Source organism: Phyllopteryx taeniolatus, chromosome 9 (assembly GCF_024500385.1).
Source record: "Phyllopteryx taeniolatus isolate TA_2022b chromosome 9, UOR_Ptae_1.2, whole genome shotgun sequence".
NCBI lineage: Eukaryota > Metazoa > Chordata > Actinopteri > Syngnathiformes > Syngnathidae > Phyllopteryx > Phyllopteryx taeniolatus.
The window spans coordinates 26,100,034-26,118,351 of record NC_084510.1 but is presented as its reverse complement, the minus strand read 5'-3'; the positions used below and the strand labels follow the sequence as shown (position 1 = coordinate 26,118,351).

The following is an 18,318-nucleotide window of genomic DNA, read 5'->3' as shown; positions in this document are numbered from 1 at the left end:
TTGGCGCTATTGTTTATTGGAGCAAAACAGGGATTCTGGGTTTACGACGGAGTTCCGTTCCTAAGGTGGGATACTGAATATTCACTCGGCCTGGAAAAACTGCGTGAACAACAACAAAAAGCAAAAACAAATTCATTCATGTAGATGCATACAAATATCAAAATCTACAAGAAGTGTATGAATAAGTGTAAATAAATAACATGGCATGCAAATACTTAAATAGCGGAACAGGGGCATTTCAAAAAAGAATCATTAGGTCTTAAAACTGAAAGTCAAATGTGTGAAAACTTTCGTTTTTGGATCATTTTTCATTTTCTGGAGCGCTCCTCCTCACTCGGGTCGCGGGCGTGCCGGAGCCTATCCCAGCTGACTGTGGCCAATTGCGGGTTTTTCAATCATTCAAGTCAGCGTAAACTGTCTCAAAGTGTAGTGGCACGCGGGCTCTGTATAGTAGTACATGGAACAAAATACAAAATAAATCGCTACCTAAGTACAGTTCAGTGGCGTTTAACTTAGAGTACGGTTTAGAAATGATCTTTCTGAACCGTTGGTAAACTTTTATTTCAGCACAATTTGTATTGAACTTTTACATACCATAAACTAATGGCGTCATTATTGAAGTACTGTTTACGGTACTTGTTGATGTTCCGTTTTCCCTCCAAAGTCGTCACGTCTATTAGCAGCTTTACGGTAATGGCGGGGCTGTGACGTAGCCGCACACCTCCGTCAGTCGCTCGGCTTGCAAGGGCACCAGCGGAGGGTGGCTCGCTCGCTACCCAAGGACGGCGCGACCGAACCGGCACGCCGAGACCAGCGAGCGGCACCGAGGTACGAGAACGATTCGGTTGTCGGGGCTGATGACGTCACCAGCGTCGGCCGCCTCGGACCGATGATGTGGCAGTGCGACACGTTTCTCGCGTTACGAAGCGTTCGTTCTGCGCAACGGCGATCGAGACGATGAATTCGTGTGATTTGTGTTCAGACGTCGCTCATGGCGAACCGGCGAGCGGCCGCCAAGAAAGCAGACGAGAGGATGAATGAGAAGAAATGCTGTAAGTCCATCCATTAGGTACACCCGCTTCTCCTGTTTGAAGAAAACAAAACGTGGTCATAATTGTGCTTGCTTGGACATATTCATTGAATCGTGTGTTGGTTTTTTTGCGGTTGCGGAGCTGCGCTGCATCGTTCTGAGAGCTCTTGCTCACATTTTGACTCACCGTGGAGCCGAATAGCTGCAAACATTGCATTCGAAGATGCACTTGATGATAGTAAAGTTTGGGATTTTTTATGAATTATTTCTCTCTCCACTATTTAGTGGAGTTTCATATCTTCCTTCCACAGCGATCATTAACTTATCAACAACAGATTTTGCTAAAAAAAAAAAAAAAAAAAGTCGAATGCAAGTCGAGTCGAATTCTCCCAAAACATCCGTTGAGTGACTTCCCTTCCGTTTGTCGACTTCCAAGTTCTTCTCGATTCAAAACAAACGCTTTTGGCGAGAGAAGCGGGATTCACGCACACGTTCGTCTAATGAACTTGCATTGATCGATTTCAGTCGACCTCTGACGTCCTATGTCTTTGTGTCACGCGTCGCCTCATAGAATTGAAATGTCGTTTCACATTGTTCCTGTCTGCCGTGCAGCGTGGGCGTCCTACATGACAAATTCCCCCACCGTGATCGTGATGATCGGGCTGCCCGCCCGAGGGAAGACGTACGTGTCCAAGAAGCTCACGCGCTACCTCAACTGGATTGGCGTCCCCACCAAAGGTAGAACGCGGTGCTGGTTTCTGCTATGCGCGACATGCGCGGCCGCACAGTGAGGCCCTCTCTGGACTTCTCCGACTGCCGCTGTTCTTCAAACATTTAAAACCCCCGTAAATGAGTTTTTAATCGAATGACTCAAATAACACGATTCCAAAAAAAAGGATCGATGCAAAATCACGGCCTCAGAACTTCGCAGGGTCCACGTTTTGCACGTGGACTTTTAGTGCAGACGCACTCGGCGCTATGTGTAGAAAACAGTCGGCGCAATGGCGGCGAGTCAGGGGCAAACCTTCTGGAAAAGAAAAGTGAAAAGTCTGGCATCATTTCATGTCAAAAACAAAAAGGATAAAGTGCAACGTGTCTACATGACACTTGGTCAGCCTAAAGTTAGTGTTTGTACTGCGCATGACCCCCCTCAACGTTTCCGTGTGATATCAGATTCAAAATAGGACTCGTTTAATTGTGATGCTGATAAATTTAGCACGCTGTCAATGTCACGTCTTGTCGTGTCGCCGCAGTCTTCAACCTGGGCGTGTACCGCCGAGAGGCCGTCCGAGCCTACAAGTCCTACGACTTCTTCCGCCACGACAACGAGGAGGCCATGAAGATCAGGAAGTAAGTTTTGCTCCCGAACACCGTGCGTGTGCGCGCGCTGTTGTGAAATCACGTCAGCTTTCCCACTGCTAAATCGTGACCCCGATAGGGATGTAAAAGCTGCAGCTGTCTCTCGCCGCCTTACTTGCGCTGGCTCACATTTTAAATAAACACGGATGACGTGCTTGTTTTCTTCTTCACAATTTTGAACATTTAACACATTGACTGCCATTGACGGCTTTAGAAGTCAAATATCCATGTGAGCTGGGAAGGCTGGCAGTGAATGAGTTTAGTAACATGCCGTTCATCAAAATACCCCAAGGATCAACAAATATGACGCTTTACACACTCTATTCCTTATCTTGCTGCTGTGAGTAATTGACCAAGCTCTGTTTGAAGAAAGAAATCAAATTAGACAGACGGTCTTTCAAAAATGATGTGACCTACTTGGAATATACGGAAGGAGTTTTTGAAACGACATTTCCTTTTCTCTGTCTTTCAGGCAGTGTGCGCTGGTGGCCCTGCAGGATGTGAAGGTGTACCTGACAGACGAGGCCGGTCAGATCGCTGTGAGTCCCGCCGCCATCCCTTCTCCCCTTGTATCATAAGCTAAGCACATGCGGCTCAGCGCTAATCCTCATCTGACCCACAAGAGTTTTTCTGTCGTCAGGTTTTCGACGCAACCAACACGACAAGAGAGCGCCGAGACCTCATCCAAGCGTTTGCGAAGGAGAACGCGTTCAAGGTGAGTTCGAACTACAAATAAACTACAGCGGTACCTCGACAAATGACAACGGACCCGACTTATGAATTTTTCCATTATTATTATGTTATTATTGTGTGTTTTTGTAACGTACCATACTGAAGAGTGCTATTTTTTCTGATCCAAAAACTGTTTTTTTTGGGGGGCGCTGGAACAGATGAAGGGCATTTCCATTCATTTCCACGGGAAAGATGATTTGAGATATGATCCGAATGAAATTTGTAATTCATGACACCACTGTATTGCACACTGTGTCCTTTTAACGGCTCCCTGGGAGTCATGCTGTTGGTCTGGCCTTTTGCCAACAGCTGTTCTTCGTGGAGTCGGTGTGTGACGACCCAGAAGTCATTGCTGCGAATATCATGGTATGCGTCTGAAAGCTTCTATTCCTATCCGCACTGCCAAGCAGTGACTATTATGTAATAAGCCGCACGCTCACGTGCCGACAAATACCTCCAAACAGGAAGTCAAGGTGTCCAGTCCGGACTACCCCGAAAGGCACCGAGAGCGAGTCATGGATGACTTCCTGAAACGGATCGAGTGCTACAAGGTGACTTACCAACCGTTGGATCCTGATGATTATGACAAGTAAGACACCTCAATGCCTGCGGTGCATTCCAAGTTTTTTATTTGTATTTTATTCTTTTAACTATAGTACAAATCATACATTCTCTTTCATTTTTTTGCTTATTTTGATTTGATTTTCATATATTTATCTTTAAAAAGTTTTTACTTATTACCTTCAAATAAAGAATATATTTGTTCATTACAAATGTTATTTAATTGTTATGTATTCATCCAAAAATAATTTCAGTACTATCTTGCAAAACTAAAAATATTTAATCATATTTTGTAATTAGATTTATTTGAAATTGGATTTTATTTGTAGTTTTATTTATTTTAAAAGATCCAGTCACCCTAGTGAATAATAAACCATTTTTTTTTAAATGTTGATTTTTATTTGTTCATCTAAAGATAATTGTAGTACCCTTACAAAAATAACTGTATTTAATTAACATTTTTATTTTGAATTATATTTGATTTGGATTTATTTATTTGAAAATTTCCCTCAGGGATAAGTATTATAGAAAATTGAGGTATGTATTTTAAGTGTTTTCTTTTACTTTCATATGTTTTAATAATAAGTCATAAAATTAATGATCCTTACTGTTTTGTTGTATTTCAATTATTAAATTATTTTTTGTATTTATTTATTTATTTTATCTTTAAATAAATACACATTTAATAACAAAAACAATAAAGAAATTACATTTTCAAAAATAAGGCGAATGTTTTACTTTTTTGTTTTATTTCATTTTTATTCAATCATTTAAAAATAAAGAAATGCTTTTTTAAAATATATATTATATTAAAATTGTACTTTAATATTGAATATAGTTAAAATTATTTATTTTGCATTAATTCCATGTTTATTTATTTTGTTTGGAAATCAAGTTGTATGATTTGCTTTCTAGTGAGCTGTCTGTTGCCCATTTTCACGAAAGCACTATAAACAGCCAATTTAAGTCATCTTACTTTGGTACCTTTTTAAAAATGCTTTTGATATTTGGTTGGATTTTCTACAAGGTTTTTAAAATGTTGTTTATTTATGTATTTATTTCTTTTAGGGGGGGAGGGTATCACTCTGCTTGGTAGTGAGCAATGTGTCCTCCATTTTCGACCCGAAGCTATCTTTATAAGGTTCCTTGCCGTGTAAAAAGTTCAAGTTGTGTTCCAGGGTTGTCCAAGACATTTTGTTATTCAGTAAGCAGCCACTAGAGGCTGACATTGAGCCACCCTGCTCGCAGGGACCTGTCTTTCATTAAGGTGATGAACGTGGGCCGCCGCTTTCTGGTGAACCGGGTGCAGGACTACATCCAGAGCAAGATCGTCTACTATCTCATGAACATCCACGTGCACTCGCACTCCATCTACCTGTGTCGCCATGGCGAGAGCGACCACAACATCGAGGGCCGCATCGGAGGGGATTCAGAACTATCTCCCCGTGGGAAACAGGTAAGCCGCCATCCTTCATCAGTGCAGCGTCTGCAGTGACGCGGACTTTGTATCGATCTGTTGTGGTAAAGAAGGAGCTAAGCCGGAAGGCGAAGCTCTCGATTTACCGGTCGATCTACGTTCCTACGCTCACCTATGGTCACGAGCTGCGGGTCGTGACCGAAAGAACGAGGTCCCGGATACGAGCGGCCGAAATGAGTTTCCTGCGCAAGGTGTCCGGGCTCTCCCTTAGCGATAGGGTGAGAAGCTCGGTCATCCGGGAGGATCTCAGAGTAGAGTCGCTGCTCCTCCACATCGAGAGGAGCCAGATGAGGTGGCTGGGGCATCTGATTCGGATGCCTCCCGGCCCGGACGCCTCCCTGGGAGACCCCGGGGACGACCCAGGACACGCTGGAGATACTACGTCCTTCAGCTGGCCTGGGAACACCTCGGGATCCCCCCGGAAGAGCTGCAAGAAGTGGCTCGGGAGAGGGAGGTCTGGGCGTCCCTGCTAAAGCTACCGCCCCCGTGACCCGACCTCGGATAAACGGTATAAAATGGATGGATGGAAAATAGCTCCTTCTTTTTTTGTTTTAGTTCGCCCGTGCGCTTCGAAAGTTCATCGAGGAGCACGAACTGTCAGATTTGAAGGTGTGGACGAGCCAGCTGAGACGCACCATACAGACGGCGGAGGAGCTGGCCGTCCCCTACGAACAGTGGAAGATTCTCAACGAGATTGACGCGGTCAGCGGCGCGACGTCGTATTTCACAGCTGCAGTGAGATCCAATACAAGAATGCGATTCAAAAATGATTTTGTTTGGGTTTTTTTTTGGGGGGGGGGGGCGGTTCCAGGGCGTGTGCGAGGAGATGACCTACGAGATGATCCAGAGGGCGTTCCCGGAGGAGTTTGCGTTGAGGGACAAGGACAAATATCACTATCGTTACCCCGGCGGGGAGGTGACTGATGACACCCGCCACATGGGAAACACAAAACACCCGAACTGTGGACCCTCCAACGTCCAACACCCCAAAAGTAGCCACAAAATGTTTCGGAAAACATTTTTCTAAAGTCATACAAACGTTGCAGTTCAAAGCATTGTAACTCACACAAGTGCTTCTTCTTAGTTTAAAAAAAAACCCAAAATTTGTGGGGGGGGGTTGCTTATATAATGCCACCACAGAAGGTGAAAAATGTGATGATAACAACAGAACCAGAAACAGCAAAATAGCCAACTTTTTTTTTCTTGATAATGTATGACTTGCTTTCTAAAAAAAACAAAAAATTGCAGTCGTGCTGCCTTGATTACAAGTTGAATTAGGTGTGTGCCCATGCTTGTAACTCCAAACACTCGTATCATAAATCAACTTTTCCTAATTGAAATGAATGGAAATGCCATTCCAGTGTTCCCTGCTTTCTGGTGTGCGCTCCTTCGCCACCAGTGGGCAGTATAATACAGCCATACGAGAAGAAAATGTTACAACTTCGTGACTCACTAAGCTGCAATAATAGTCCAAGCAGTTTTTTTTTGCAGAGGATAAAGAATATATGCGTGTGAGAATTGTTTTTCTCCATCTACATGTGTCGCTTTCACTATCCTCCATGAATCGTGTTGTTCCACTGTATGTATGTATATTTATTTATTGTAATTCTATTATAAATGAATGCAAAGTGGACAGACTGGACCCGAGCGAAAATAGCAAAATTCTGCATAGAATTGGCAGCCATTATAATAGCATTGAAAAAAGAAAAAAACAATTTGAACAAAAAATCTGCTCCATGTTCAAAGGGTGAGCGGTTTGACCTCATTTTAGTTTTGTTATGCAGTGATTAACATCTCCTTACACGACACTATGACAGTTAATAATGTTAAATGTGAATTTAAATTTTTTTGGATGTTGGCACTGACAGTTTGACTTTGGAGGTTCCACTGAACTAATAGTCTTGTTTCGAATGATTTTATTCGTATTCTTTTTTTTCTGAACACAAGATGAGCTCTCTGCATGCGTGATCCGAATAAACCCGTAGAGGTGACCTTGCATGCTCCTCCAGTCGTACCAGGACCTGGTCCAGCGTCTGGAGCCGGTCATCATGGAGCTGGAGAGACAAGGCAACGTGCTGGTGGTCTGCCACCAGGCGGTCATGCGCTGTCTGCTTGCTTACTTCCTGGACAAAAGTGCAGGTGTGTGCAGTCCGAGGCGCCTGACGCTTCTCTTATGCGGCGCCGCGCGCTGACTCCGATGCTGATTATGTCCTCGATTTCTTCCCATCGCAGAAGATCTTCCCTACATGAAATGTCCGCTCCACACCGTCCTCAAACTCACCCCGGTGGCGTATGGTAGATAATCCTCTGTTGTTATTGTTTGTGGTTGACAGTGAACGCCAGTTGATTCTTGCGTCGTTATTCACAAATTCACCTACTTTTGTTTGTTTCTGCAACAATAAAATTATAGTATATATATATATATATATAGAGAGAAAATGTATATCTATATATATTTGTGTGTGTATTTTAATATACTGCATATTTCTCTCCTCCAGGTTGTAAAGTGGAAATGTTTCATCTCAATGTGGAGGCGGTGAACACGCATCGCGACCGGCCGCTTGTAAGTCATGCGCCACCAATATTCCATATTAGGGATGGGCTTTTCACACCCCCACACAAATTGTAATTAGAATTCATTGATTTATATTGTCATTTTAATATAATCATGTATAGTGTGTCTTTTTGTTGTCATGGGTGAGGGAAACAATTTGGCTCATTTTGGGATGAAAAGAAAAGAAAAAAGTCTAGATATGGCCTGCAAATGTTTCATCCAAATAGTTCTCTTTACCACTCGGTTAGTGTGGATTAGTGACCGACATACTGTACAAATATGGATTATACCGCCACTGTAGGAACGGAACTCCGCTTTGAACCGAGGACCCCCGTTGAGTGTCTGCATCTCCTGTTGCTACGGCGACTCTTTTTCTTCCTTTCTTTCCTTCCTTCTTCGCCTTTGTGGCACGATGCATTTCGCTGAGCTGATGAAATGAGTGATTATACCATCGACATTGCTCCGGTTGCATCCCGACTCTATTAGCCTCCATCCTTTCTTCCTTTTCCGACAAATTCTGAGTGTGTCCGGTGAGTTGTGCCATCTGTGCCCCGCCTTCCTCTTCCCAGCTATGCATTTTCTTTTTCCCACCCGCAACTATTAGGGTGACATCCCCAAGGACTCTGCCCTCTTACTCCGGCGGAATAGTTACACGCCCTTGTCCAGTCACGACCAGGTCAAGCGTCCCCGGCTGTACAGCGCGGGCAACCGGCCCTGGCTGCCCCTCGCCCCCACGCCGTCGGCTCTGATGCCCGAGGGACGGCCGAGCCAAGTCAGTGCCGCCTCCGCCGGTTCCCTCCCATCCCCGTCGTCACATCTAGACCCGCCCCTCACCCCCGCCGTGTTGCACTCTGTCTGTCTGTGTGTGCGTGCGTGCGTGTGTGTACGTGTAGTTTTCTGAGAAAGAATAACCAAATAAGAATCGGTGAGTGCACCCAAACATAGGATGAATAATAACCGCTTACAAATGAGATCGATGACTAATGCTGTTGAGTTGGCAAAATTGACACTGTTCAAATGTCTTCTTTAGCGATCAATATGACGAATAAACGTTGACGAATAAACGTCACGGAAAACACTAAGTACGCATTCTGGTGCGACAAGTAATAGCGATTAGCGACAAATCACTTTTGGATAGGCTGTCAGTGTGTCGTTGGCTTACAGACAACACACGCTGACCCTAACGAAACACGTACCGAGGTAAACGCTTTTTCGGTTTGTGACGTTAATTTCGGTCGGCAGCAGGGGGGGATCTTGGCCAACATGGCGGTTCCCTGAGATGGGGGAAAATTGATGAAATCATCGCTTTCAATTCCTATTATTCTCTTTCGACTGCGCGCTGGGCGCAATGAGGCTGGCGGTGGGCCGGACCCCTGACGTTTTTGTCTGCGATAGGGTGAAGGAGAACATAAATTGCTCACATCGGTAAAGGAAATAAAGGTGTCTTTTGTTTGTTTGGCTGCATGTTCACGGACCAGCAGGAAACACTCCTGAAAATGTTTGCATTTACGGAAGAAAAAAAAAAAAAAAGCATGTTCATATTTGTATGTCTGCCTTGTTGTTGTGTCTACATTTCTATTCTGTTTCTCTCTTTCTGTCTTTAAACCTTACAGCCTTGCATAGGAAGCGTCTGTTTGTGAGTATTTTGGATGTAGCCAACACTCCTTTTTCCTCTTCTTCTTCTTCGCCGCTTTATTCGACTCATCTCATCGCAAGCGTGCCTCGGTCACCTTTGCACTCACGCCAAATGGGGCAGCTTGCACGGTTGCTCAAAATGTTTTTTGCTTTGCAGGGCTCCCTGTGCGAAGGAATCGACTTGGACGACCCCGAAGAAACGAGCGGCTGCGTCCGCTTCTGAGTGAACATAAAGAAAGACGCTTGCGCAAAATATGTATGCTGCTGCCTTGACTCCAAAACAGCAGGCACGCCTGCACAATCCAATGAAACTCAAGCACAGTTTGAGAAATCCCTCGCGCGCTGAGATTCAAACCCAGAACCTTTCAAGTGTGAGGCAGGCATTTTTGCCCTGGCACGTATACCCGTAAATGTACAGATATGCCAAATGAAGTATTGGACGAAAACCTCGTGGTCATACTCACCGAGCACATCGGCAATATCAGTATTTGTGTCATATCTTTGTCTCTGCATGTTTTTGCTCAGAAGATGATCTCGGTGTTATAAATACTTTGTGCAACACGTTCCAAAGATAGAAAAGCATTACTGTTAATCCAGCGCGTAACATTTGAATCAGAGCCCTTCATTGAACTTTTTGGAATCGAATAAAAATGCAGTCAAGGACAACAATGATTGGCCCACCCTTGCTTCTTTGATTTCTTGCTTGCTTGGTACGACGAAAGAAAAATGGATCATAAGAGTTGAACTTCAAAGCTATGGAATCACTCAGGGGCATTTTGGTGGTGTCCATTGTATTCTTGGGGCAACACTGTTAACGGTACAAGGCATTCGAACGAACAAGAAATTGAAGAAACAAGGGTGGTCGAATATTTTCTTCCATTTCTACAAGTATCCAAAAAAACATATTTCCTGTGCCTAAAATGTATTAAATTAGTGAAATATAAACTAGTGTTCTTAATTGTTATGCAGAATTTATTTACTGTGGGCTTGCTATTTAATGAAGAAACACTCGTGTTCATGTCCCCATTTTTAAATACAGTTATCTATATATTCTGACCATTTTATGCAGGTTTTTGAATTGAATGAAAGAATAATCGCGAAAGACGGTCTGGTCTGTTGGAAGCAGATACTCGTCGTGCCTTTGATAAAAGGGAATCAATGGGAAAATATCAACTTCACCGTATTGTCGAACTTGCTTGTACTTGCACGTCTTTTGGTCATATTTTGAAATTGCAATTAAATAACTTGTATTGCACTTAATACTGAGTGGCTTGTTGAATATCAATAGTATGTCTTTGCTATAACTTCTATCATTAAGGTCACAGGGGAGCTCGAGCCTCTCACGGCCGACTTTGGGCGAGAGGAGCTGGGTCCGCCCTGGACTCGTCGCCAGCAAACAGTCCCACTCGCATTTACACCTTTGGTCAAACTCATTGTAGTTCAGGGGCCACATACAGCCTAATTTGATGTCTGAAATCGTAACATACATAATAATAAAGAAGTTTTTCCCTTTGTTTTATTTCAACTCAAAATAAGTACATTTGTAAAATCCTTTTTTTTAATTTTTTTTTTAATTATTTTTCAAGACAACCTCAGATTTCTTGAGAAATATTTGCTGCAGTTTTCCATCTACATGTGCGCATAATAACTGAGCACAGTGATTGTATTGTAAGGCACAAAACTTTGCGTCACAGGTATTTGGACCTGAAAAATATAGTATTGCACTTTAAAATTCAATCAAGTTGTGAAGACTCCATTTTCTACACAAGCATAATCATTTCACTTCCAAATTCATCCTGCAGGCCGGATTGTATCCTGTAGTGGGCTGGTTTTGGCCCATGGGACGTATGTTTGACACACCAATTTAGAATTTTCACTGCAACTCCGATGCATGTTTTGGGGATTTGGGAGGAAGCCGGAGTACCTTGTCCCATGTACTTTTGGATTTTCCAGTACTTGCAGGACATTTCTGCAGCTCCTTCAGTGTAGCCGAAAACTCATACAATGTTCAAACCGTCCATAAGGATCCAATTTTTGACATATCCTAAAACTAAAATGATCATGAAATGATGGTAGTACTTGAAGAGCAAAGTACTTTTTTGAGGTTACTTGGTGTATAAAAGGTTTGAGAAAGAACTGCGCTAACTTTTATGAATTCTTATAAATATTTTGTCAAAAATGTTTTTGGGGGGGGGATTGGCTATAGTATGAGTTCTAAAATGTCATGCTTATTTTTTTCCTTAACTTTGACTACATGACGAAACGTGAGAGGTTTTTTTTGTTTGTTTGTTAGTTTGTTTGTTTGAAATGGGCACACGTGTTGCCAAATGCCACGGTAACAATCCCCCGTTTGTGAGCTATTAGAGAACTTACGGTATTGGTCGCGTCTTGACGTCACGCGCACGCGTTAGACGTCACGCCCCTCGGCGGCTGTGTGTGTGTGCATTGTTCGAGGCGCTGGAATCGGGCGACTGCAGGTAAAAAAAAAATTTAAAAAAAGAGAAGAGAAGAAGAAACAATTAAGTTGTCGCGGCTGTCATTAAATGTGCTCGCTCGCGTCACGTTTTACCTCGAGGACGTTTGACCGGACGAAGACAACAGCTCGGAGGGGGAAATGTTCATTGAAGGCTAAGTTAATGGACAGGTTAGCATGCTAGCCCAGATTAGCTTGGCTCGACACACATATAGTGGTGGGTACGCCGCTATTCGCTTCAGAATAAGGATAATAATCATTGCATGAAGTTTATTTGACGCTTAAACGCGACATAGGTGACCAAAACAATGCAAGTTGTCGCGCTGACATGTTAAAGCTATAGTAAAGCGTCTGAGCAAAACAAAGCAAAACTGTTGCTGTCAGGTCGTTTTTTGTCATCAGCAGATTAGTAAACAATCGTGTCACAAGTCCTAACTTGTGACACTAAAAAGCTCGTTTCCTACGAAAAAGGTTTTTCATTTTCAAAAACAAAAATCGTTACTTAGGAAAGGCGGGGTTTTTTTTGGCCATAGAATATTTTTTTATTTAAATGCCATTTTTCTACTAAACCTGGAATATGGCAACAAAAATATATATTTATTTTTTGGAGGGTGGGGGTAATCTATAGGTTCAAGGGGGTCAAAGTTGCATATTTTAAACGAAAAAAAAAATAAAAAATCTTTTTCGTACTGTTGAAAAAAAGATTATACAGCACTTTCAAAAGGAAAGTCATATCTTCAAATAAAAAGTCGTATCATTTTAGGAAAGTTTTTTTTAATCAATTTTTTAAAAAAAGGTATATTTTAAATTAAAACATTTTTTTAGACATTTTAGGAAAAGGTTGTATATTGAAGTTTTATATTCTAGAAAAAAATGTTCAAGTAAAAAAGTTGTATTTACGTTGTGTGACATTTTACCTTGATGAGGATAACGGGACAAAGATCGCCATTTGGAGGGAACATGTTCACTCGGGCTGCAGCTAATGATTATTTTATTATTCAGTTAATGTGTTGACTTTTTTTTTTTATGAATCTGATAAACATTTTTCCATTTCTATCCATTGATTCAAAAACAGGGCAAATTGACATCTTAGAAAATGCAAAACAGAAATTGATTATGATTTTGTGGTCCTTTTTTGGTTTGGTCTTTAAGATGTCAGAAAATGTCGGGAGGGTGGATGCCATCGAGAAAGAGCGTGATAAACCTTTCGTCCAAACTCTAATGCGAGCGCATCATCGTTGCTGTTGTAAATTTTCCATATCCCCCCACCCTGTTAGGCAGGATGTTGCGTCTTCGCTGTAAGACCAAAAACGGTAGTCACGTCATGCAAGGCTTGACTCACCAGTCGTGCGTCCAAGAATTAAAAAGCAAAGTGGAGGAGCTGACGGGCATCCCGTGTGAGGTGCAGAAAATCATGGTGGGCTACCCACCTTCCAGCCTGGACCTGCGCAACGGGGACGCTCATCTCAAGGACTACCCCATCAAGTCTGGTAGGAATTATTGTCGTTTTGACTTCTAGGTTAGGGTCGTTAATTATTTCCTGAATAAATGAAATCAACATTTAAAAACTGAATTTTATGTTTACTTGGGTTATCTTTGTCTGATATTTCCATTTGTTTGATGCTCTTAAACATTAAAGTGGAAAAACTGTGCAAAAAAAATAAAAATAAAATAAAAGAATTTAAGGGGACACAGCACATTTTTTGACAAAATTATGCCTTTTTGCTATTTTTTTTCCCGAAAACCACAAAAAGCCATTTTAGCTTAAAAAAAATAATAATCCAATTATTTTTCCCCCCAAAATACCTTTTTTTTTTTTTTTTAAATATAGTTATCCAAGTTCTTGGAAATATTCAAGAAAAACAGACCTATTTTCAAGAGAAAAAACGTCAGATTTTTTTTAAGAAAAAAGTATTTTTCATAAAATAAAATCTGTATTTTGTAGATGTGCCATAAAAACGTATTGACCCCTTTATCAAATTATTGTATATTTTGCCTAGCTTTGCCACTTTAAGATCATCAAACAAATGTAAATATTAAACAAATAAAACCAAAGTGAACTTAAAATGCTGTTTTTAAATGGTGATTTGATTTTTTAAGAGAAAAAAAAAATCAAAGTTACCTGGCCTTGTGTGAAAACGTAATGGCCTCCGAGCCCTAATAACTCATTGGGCCATCCACAGCAGTAACAAGTGAAATCAAGCGTTTTCTATAAGTGGCAATGAGTCGTTCACATCTCTGTGGAGATATTTTGGCCCACTCTTACTTCCAGAATTGTTTGAATTCAGCATTTTAAGGTCATGGGATTCAAGTCTGGTCTTTTACTAGGCCACTCCAAAAGCTTTTTTTTTTTTTTTAAGCCATTTAGAAGTTGACTTGCTGTTGTCTTTTGGATCGTTCTCTTTCTGCAGAACCCAAGTGCGTTTCTGCTTAACATCACAAACTGATGGCTGAACGTTCTCCTTCAGGATTTGAATGTTGTCCAGGTCCTGAAGGAGAAAAGCAGCCCAAGACCATCACTGTTGGTACGATGTTCTTTTTCTGAAACGCTGTGCTTCATTTACGCCAGATGTAACGAGACACACACCTTCCAAAAAAGCTCAACTTTCATCTCGTCAGTCCATATTATATTCTCCCAAAAGTCTTGGAAATCATTCAAATGTTTTTTTTTTTTGCACGAGTAAGTCGGGACAGATTCTGTTGGACAGGTCTGGAGGTAATCAGGCTTGGGTGTTATCAGTGAAACTCAACCAAAAATTATTAGCCACAATTCATGATTGTACAATGGGGTTAATTACTTTTTCCACACAGTGCCAGGTAACTTTAAATAGTTTTTTTTTTTTTTAATAAGTAAAATCTGAATTTTAAGTTCATTTGGGTTATGTTTATCTGATACATTTGTTTGATGATCTTAAAGTGGAGAAACGGTGCAAAAATATAAAAATTAGAGAAGGGCCTCAATACTTTTTCACGGCAGTATATCTTTGAGGGGAAAAGGCGTTGGCGGTTCCCACTGTATTAATGTGGTGTTGTCGCCGCCCACAGGCGACACGCTCATTGTGGAGGAGGAGAAAAACAAGCCCAAGCTGGGCGACCATCCCGCCGTGACCAAAACGCCTCGCCTGAGCGCCATGCCGGTGCTGGCGCGCCGCACGGTGCCGGCCGACAACTCCTGCTTGTTCACCAGCGTCAACTACGTGGTGGAGGGCGGCGTGTACGACCCGGCGTGTGCCCCGGAGCTGCGTGGCCTCATCGCCCAGATCGTGTCCAGCGACCCCGCGGCGTACTCTGAGGCCGTTCTGGGCAAGAGCAACGAGGACTACTGCGCCTGGATCCGGCGCGACGACACGTGGGGAGGCGCCATCGAGGTGTCCATCTTGTCCAAGTTCTACCAGTGCGAGATTTGCGTGGTGGATACGCAGACGGTGCGCGTGGATCGCTTCGGCGAGGACGCCGGCTACCGCAAGCGCGTGCTGCTCATCTACGACGGCATCCACTACGACCCGCTGCAGAGGGAGGCGCCGGGCTCGCGTGGTGCCCCGCCGCCCCCTCAGACCGTCTTCTCCACCGGCGACGACGTCATCCTGGCGCAGGCCCTGGAGCTGGCCGACGAGGCCCGCCGCAAGCGGCAGTTCACGGACGTCAACCGCTTCGCGCTGCGCTGCATGGTGTGCCAGACGGGCCTGGTGGGACAGAAGGAGGCGCGAGAGCATGCCAGGGAGACCGGTCATACCAATTTTGGCGAAGTCTGAAACATTTACTTGCTTTGTTTCTTGTGCCACTCCTCCACGTCCGTGGCCGTCTACCTCGGTGTTTCCCAACGTTTCTTGAGCCAAGGCACGTATTTTACATAAGAGAAATCTCACGGCACGCCACCAAACTAAAATGTCATAGAAAGTATGTACGGTGTTTCCCTATCTATTCGCAATTTCACATTTTTTTTTTTTTTTTTTTACCTCTTAACCTATGTGCGCTCTTTCTGAAACAATGAAGATCCCACAAAAGCCCGCTCTCATAGAAAAGTAGAGAAAGAGCTAAAAGCTGTCTAGTACTAGAAAAGTAGTGCTTTGGTTTCATTTTGTGGCATCGTGGCACCAAGAAACTATGTTGAAGTGAGGGTAGGAGCCGCCAAAGCCCTGTCTCCTATAAAAGTAGTACTTGCCTTTGATGCCATCTTCTGACATCTGGCGCCATGGAAAACTTAAGACAGGGCCAAAGCACCATCTAATAATAGTGCTTTGGTGCCAAGGAACCATGTTTATGTTGAAGGTGCCATCTTATAACAACTAAAGGCAATTGTAATCTTTGTAGGGGGTGGCATCAATTGGGTGTGTATTCTGTTGTATGAACGGCAACAGGTGGATATACACAAGTACCGTCTCGTGGAAGAGCGTTACCGTAATCTCGTTTAGCGCGGGGGTTAGGTTCTGGACCAGCCATCACAATGGATGAAATCAGCTGACAGGATTTTGTATTTATTATTATTTTTTTTATCCTCGTGTCGGGACAGTCAACGGTTGTAAAAAAAAAAAATAATAATAATAATAATAATTACTAATTTCTCGCTATTCCCCCTTCCTGAGCGGTGTAAATGTACCATTATATGAATTTGTATTGTTAGCCATTACATATATTTTAATGAAAGTACACTTTTTTTCACAACCTCTAGTATCCAGTCCAGTTACACAATGCAAACAAAGTTTGCATTTTCTTTATACAGTACCCATGTACAATGGGCTCTATTGACTTGCGTACATATTTTGGGGAGGCGGCGGGGCGTGCATGCATGAGAAATTACGAAATGTTTTCTAAAATTTTCAGTTTTGTTTTAGACTCTAAAGCGATGATCAAAATCCCGCAATATGGTGAAATATCCGCAATATGAAAAAAGCCCCGCAATGCACTGAATCCGCTATAGGTGAACTGCGATATAGCAAGGGAACGCTGTAAATTGTTCGGCATGTTGCTGGCATGGATGATCAAGTTAAAAAAAATTAATAATAATAGTAATAATAATTTTCAGCCCAACTCAATGAAACTGCCACAGCACAGTGGTTGGGAATCGCTGGTCTACCTCACATCATCCACAAAACACCTCTTGAGTTTTGTTTTTTGTTTTTTTTTTCCATTAATGCCATTTTTTTCTTTCACTGTTCAACACTGAATCCATATCGGTCACCGTTTTCTAATCTCCTACATGGTAGACTCGTTTGCTTCTCAGCTGTTCACGCCTTGGAGGGCCACCGTTACACACGCACAACTACAAAAAAGACGACAACGCGAGAAACGGCAGAAGCACCAAAGTGGAACGCAAGCCGTTCCGTGACAGACTTTTAAGTTCTCATATCAAAACAATAGGAAATGTTTTCCCAAAAAAATCCCAATTTCTGACAATTAAAGTAAAAGCTTAACTGTTGCACTGTATGCGTGTTTTGGTAACCGTGCCACTGTTTTTGCTGCGATTCCAAATTTGAATCGCCGTCGCAGATTACAGTCACAAAATGCACCTAAACTTTCGTTCACGCTAAAAATACATTTCCGGGGTTTTAAGCGAATGAGAGAACGGCAGCCACCCCAAAGCCTTATAAATACAGTATATGATGTATCTAATATTGTTACTACTGAGCTATATAATTTCTAATGTGCCTGTGGATGGAAAAAGTGGCCAAAATGTACGAGTGCGGTACGTACCGAGCTGTGTAACGTTCAAACGAATGGAGCGAGCGTGCCTCGTTTCAAGTATACGTCACGTGCTTTGATTCTCGCCCAGGTGCTTCTTAACGATGAACAAGACCGAAAGGAAGGCAAACTCACTCCTCACCCGTTAAGGATTCCCGTTAAGGTCCTTTGCTGGCCTATGTGCTTATGTTTCTTGCTGTGCTTATCAGAACACTAATACGCTTCTTCATAACAAAAAGCACAAAGGCGAAAAGTAACCTTACACAAGATGGTTTGACTTTTGGGGCTTTTTTTTTTTTTTTTTTTTAAAGGTTTTAGTTTGTTGTTTGAACTGTTGGTTTTCTTTGACTTTCCGGTTGGTTCCTTGAGATTGCGAAACTTGAAGTGATTGTTTTGTTTTGTTTTTTTTGACAAATAATGGTGCTGTAGACAAAACTGATTTTTCTTTTGTTGTGACTTTTCAGTAATGTGACGTGAAAATGTCGACACTTGTTGCCCAAAAAAATCATGTTAGGATTTTCTTGTTTTAATGTGAGATGCTGTGATTTTTGTCGTCACTTTTCAGCTGGCCTTTCACAAGTTCTCATCACAACTCTTCCATGAATGTTGCACACCAAACATTACATGACAACTGGATTTACTTGACTTTTTTTTGTTTTGTTGTTCTTCCTCCAGTGTTGTGTCTTAATGAGCAGAGTTTCCACAAAGGTATGGAATTTGATTTCATACATTTCCAGGTCTGGGAAAGTACGGAGACCGTAAATAAAAGTGTTTCCAAGACTATTATGACAGCTCCTATTTTTTTATAATTAAAAATG

General features: G+C 42.4%; 2 protein-coding genes across 10 annotated transcripts; both read left to right on the top strand.

Annotated features, from left to right (window-relative positions):
- The first annotated feature begins 673 nt into the window (after positions 1-673).
- Positions 674-10,608, top strand: pfkfb2b (6-phosphofructo-2-kinase/fructose-2,6-biphosphatase 2b). 7 transcript variants are annotated; one of them, XM_061783712.1, is made up of 17 exons: positions 674-828; positions 983-1,052; positions 1,643-1,768; positions 2,284-2,380; positions 2,862-2,928; positions 3,030-3,104; positions 3,431-3,487; positions 3,586-3,710; positions 4,931-5,138; positions 5,715-5,861; positions 5,971-6,075; positions 7,169-7,298; positions 7,392-7,454; positions 7,658-7,722; positions 8,318-8,485; positions 9,327-9,349; positions 9,506-10,608. In XM_061783712.1, the coding sequence occupies exons 2-17, from the start codon at positions 992-994 to the stop codon at positions 9,573-9,575; spliced, it is 1,587 nt and encodes a 528-aa protein (XP_061639696.1). In that variant the 5' UTR covers positions 674-828; positions 983-991; the 3' UTR covers positions 9,576-10,608. The 7 variants fall into 7 exon arrangements, with proteins under 7 accessions (XP_061639696.1, XP_061639700.1, XP_061639697.1 ...); XM_061783716.1 differs by lacking the exon at positions 8,318-8,485; XM_061783713.1 differs by lacking the exon at positions 9,327-9,349.
- A 1,128-nt stretch (positions 10,609-11,736) lies between these two features.
- yod1 (YOD1 deubiquitinase) lies at positions 11,737-18,280 on the top strand. Of its 3 annotated transcripts, none has more exons than XM_061783627.1 (3): positions 11,737-11,825; positions 13,099-13,311; positions 14,867-18,280. In XM_061783627.1, the coding sequence occupies exons 2-3, from the start codon at positions 13,104-13,106 to the stop codon at positions 15,571-15,573; spliced, it is 915 nt and encodes a 304-aa protein (XP_061639611.1). In that variant the 5' UTR covers positions 11,737-11,825; positions 13,099-13,103; the 3' UTR covers positions 15,574-18,280. The 3 variants fall into 3 exon arrangements, with proteins under 3 accessions (XP_061639611.1, XP_061639612.1, XP_061639610.1); XM_061783628.1 differs by having other exon boundaries at positions 11,767-11,992; XM_061783626.1 differs by having other exon boundaries at positions 11,767-12,038.
- The last annotated feature ends 38 nt before the right edge of the window (positions 18,281-18,318 follow it).

Excerpts from the sequence above, each read along its gene's own strand:
- yod1 (XM_061783626.1), top strand. The coding sequence starts at position 11,999 with ATGCTAGCCCAGATTAGCTTGGCTCGACACACATATAGTG. Across the intron at positions 12,039-13,098 it reads GGCTCGACACACATATAGTG|GCAGGATGTTGCGTCTTCGC; the intron begins GTGGGTACGCCG and ends CCACCCTGTTAG. Across the intron at positions 13,312-14,866 it reads GGACTACCCCATCAAGTCTG|GCGACACGCTCATTGTGGAG; the intron begins GTAGGAATTATT and ends CGCCGCCCACAG.
- pfkfb2b (XM_061783711.1), top strand. The coding sequence starts at position 992 with ATGGCGAACCGGCGAGCGGCCGCCAAGAAAGCAGACGAGAGGATGAAT. Across the intron at positions 6,076-7,168 it reads ATCGTTACCCCGGCGGGGAG|TCGTACCAGGACCTGGTCCA; the intron begins GTGACTGATGAC and ends ATGCTCCTCCAG. Across the intron at positions 7,299-7,391 it reads CTTCCTGGACAAAAGTGCAG|AAGATCTTCCCTACATGAAA; the intron begins GTGTGTGCAGTC and ends TTCCCATCGCAG.